We start from the raw sequence: 2,198 nt of genomic DNA, 5'->3' as shown, positions 1-2,198 counted from the left end.
TTAGAGGTGGTTTCAGAACTCAGTGCGAGGAATTGGTGACAATTTGAGTTTTTGGTTCGTCCATGGTGGCTTTAGGGGTACCAGGCGCTTGTGAATCAAAACAGAGTACTAAGGGTCCAATCGGTTGGGAACCAGGGAACTAAGACAATTCCATGATACCAAATTAACATGCTCACATCCCTATAGCGCAGTCTTTCTACTAATTTACTACTCATTTCATTATTCTACATACTACTAATGTTACCACGGCAACCTGTCCGAAACATCTACCTCTATTCCAGCCTCTGATAGCTATTTTTACAGTCGGCTGCTGGAATAAGTACAGATTTTTCGGTCTACACAGGAGCGTATCTTACGTATGTTTACCAGACAAATGTTTCTTAAATTCCTTGTGGGGTAAATTTGTGCAATTTTGTTTACCTTTCATTAGAAAACAAAGTTAAGATACGTTCCCGTGAAAATCTTGCAGCATTCTGGCTCATTTTTACATGCAAATATGTGCATGGATGTCAGAAGAACTCGGGATATCTTTAGTTTTATGTACTGGATAATAAAATCGTGACTATGAATTAAGACTCGATTAAATTAGGCAATTCTGACATTAATTACATCTGAGAATTATTTGAAATTTGCCTTTTGAGAGGGAAACCGGAGTCTTTCCACGGAGATGTAACTATATATTGAGCAATTGAAATACAGTCATTGCGTTGATTGTAAGCTGCTCGACGAAGTATCGCAACGCAAACGTTATACACAATAATTGTTATGACAAAGAAAAATTAAAAGTTATCACAAACTACACGCTCTATGTACATAAAGATCATTGGAACATGACGCTGGCAAAGCGATAGGAGATAATCTAACACCGAAAGCCCAGATCGGGGTATATTTACAACCGGTTGAATGTGCACGTAAAACACACGGCACTCGAAACACAACAAACTAAATGTAACCTGAAAAAAAAAGCACACGGGATATTATATCACAAAGCTTGTTCTGCCGATTTTCCATTTCAAACGGGAATATTAAATGCAATGGATTAACTGTCCCAAAGGTTGTCCAGTTGCCCGGAATCGCTTACGATTAAATTTGTGAGAAGAATACTGCTGATCTCCTTCAATGATCTCCGATGCCAAAATTGAGTTTAATTTCGATTTGCAAAATTTGTGTTACTATGGACTGTTTGAACTAATTTTAGATTTGAACCCGTTAGGCAAAGGTAAAATTCTGAAATTATTTTTTGGAACATTGCCAGGATTTCAATTCGGACACTCGGTTTAATGGAACTGGGTGACGAATCCAGTCAATAACTTGACTGACTGTAAGAACATATACATCTGGGAGATGGGTCATCTTTTCCAGGAAATCCACCAATCCTTCAAAATTGCCAGACTTTCGACGGAACCAAGAAGCGTGTAAGAAAATGCCAAGTGGTGCTTTGTTTGTCTTGTACTGTCGGTTGAAATTGTCCATTAAGTAATCCAGTGTTCCCTTTCGACCAGGTCCAATAGTACAACCATCAGGCATAGCACAGGCCATCTTATTGTTTCCATACCATCGTACTAAAGGAATCTCCCAAAGACCCGGATAAGATTTCGTTGGACATGGGGCCAAGCTGCAGTGTTTTGAGCTTGGTGGATAATCAAGGGTAAAAGGCCAAAGAGTTGGATTGGCATTTTGGTACAAATTGCCTGTTACCATAGAAGAGTCCCATTGGTATCCGTAATCCTCTAACATTTGATACTGTCCATCTCCGCCTACTTGTAAGAAAGGTACTCTCATTCCTTTGATGGCTTTTCTGGGCAAGTTTCCTTCTCGTGCTAACCGTTTACTCATTCCTTCAATCTCCTTCACATAACCATCATAGCCTGCATTGGCCCACCAGGTTGTGGGAGACCGATGGGAAATGCTATGGGAGGAAATTTCGTTCCCCGCCTTGTACAAATCTCTAACGTAATGATATTGAGAAGCGTCACCGGAAACGAAAAATGTTCCTCTGTGCGGGCAACCGTTAGGGTTATTTCTTTTATCGTCGAAGAGTTTCAGATAGTAATCGTTATTTCCAATGTTGACGCTGTCGTCAAACGTCACCATGATCATCATAGGAGTGTCGGATTCGGACATATTTCCAGGAATTTGGGTATCTGCGCATTTACAATTTGGTAGCTGACATGTAGATGCATCACATGGTCCTGAAA

At 40.1% G+C, this 2,198-nt stretch overlaps 1 protein-coding gene across 1 annotated transcript; it reads right to left on the bottom strand.

The window, feature by feature from the left end:
* Nucleotides 1–1,233: 1,233 nt before the first annotated feature.
* On the bottom strand, nt 1,234–2,190 carry LOTGIDRAFT_116769 (hypothetical protein; the record flags this gene model as incomplete). Its single annotated transcript, XM_009055358.1, has 1 exon — nt 1,234–2,190. A coding segment is annotated over one exon (957 nt), but the record flags the coding sequence as incomplete, so codon positions are not given.
* Nucleotides 2,191–2,198: the final 8 nt, after the last annotated feature.

Source organism: Lottia gigantea (genome assembly GCF_000327385.1).
Source record: "Lottia gigantea unplaced genomic scaffold LOTGIsca_24, whole genome shotgun sequence".
In the NCBI taxonomy this organism is placed as follows: Eukaryota; Metazoa; Mollusca; class Gastropoda; family Lottiidae; genus Lottia; species Lottia gigantea.
Note: the sequence above shows the minus strand (reverse complement) of the source record. Positions and strands in the feature narration are given on the sequence as shown.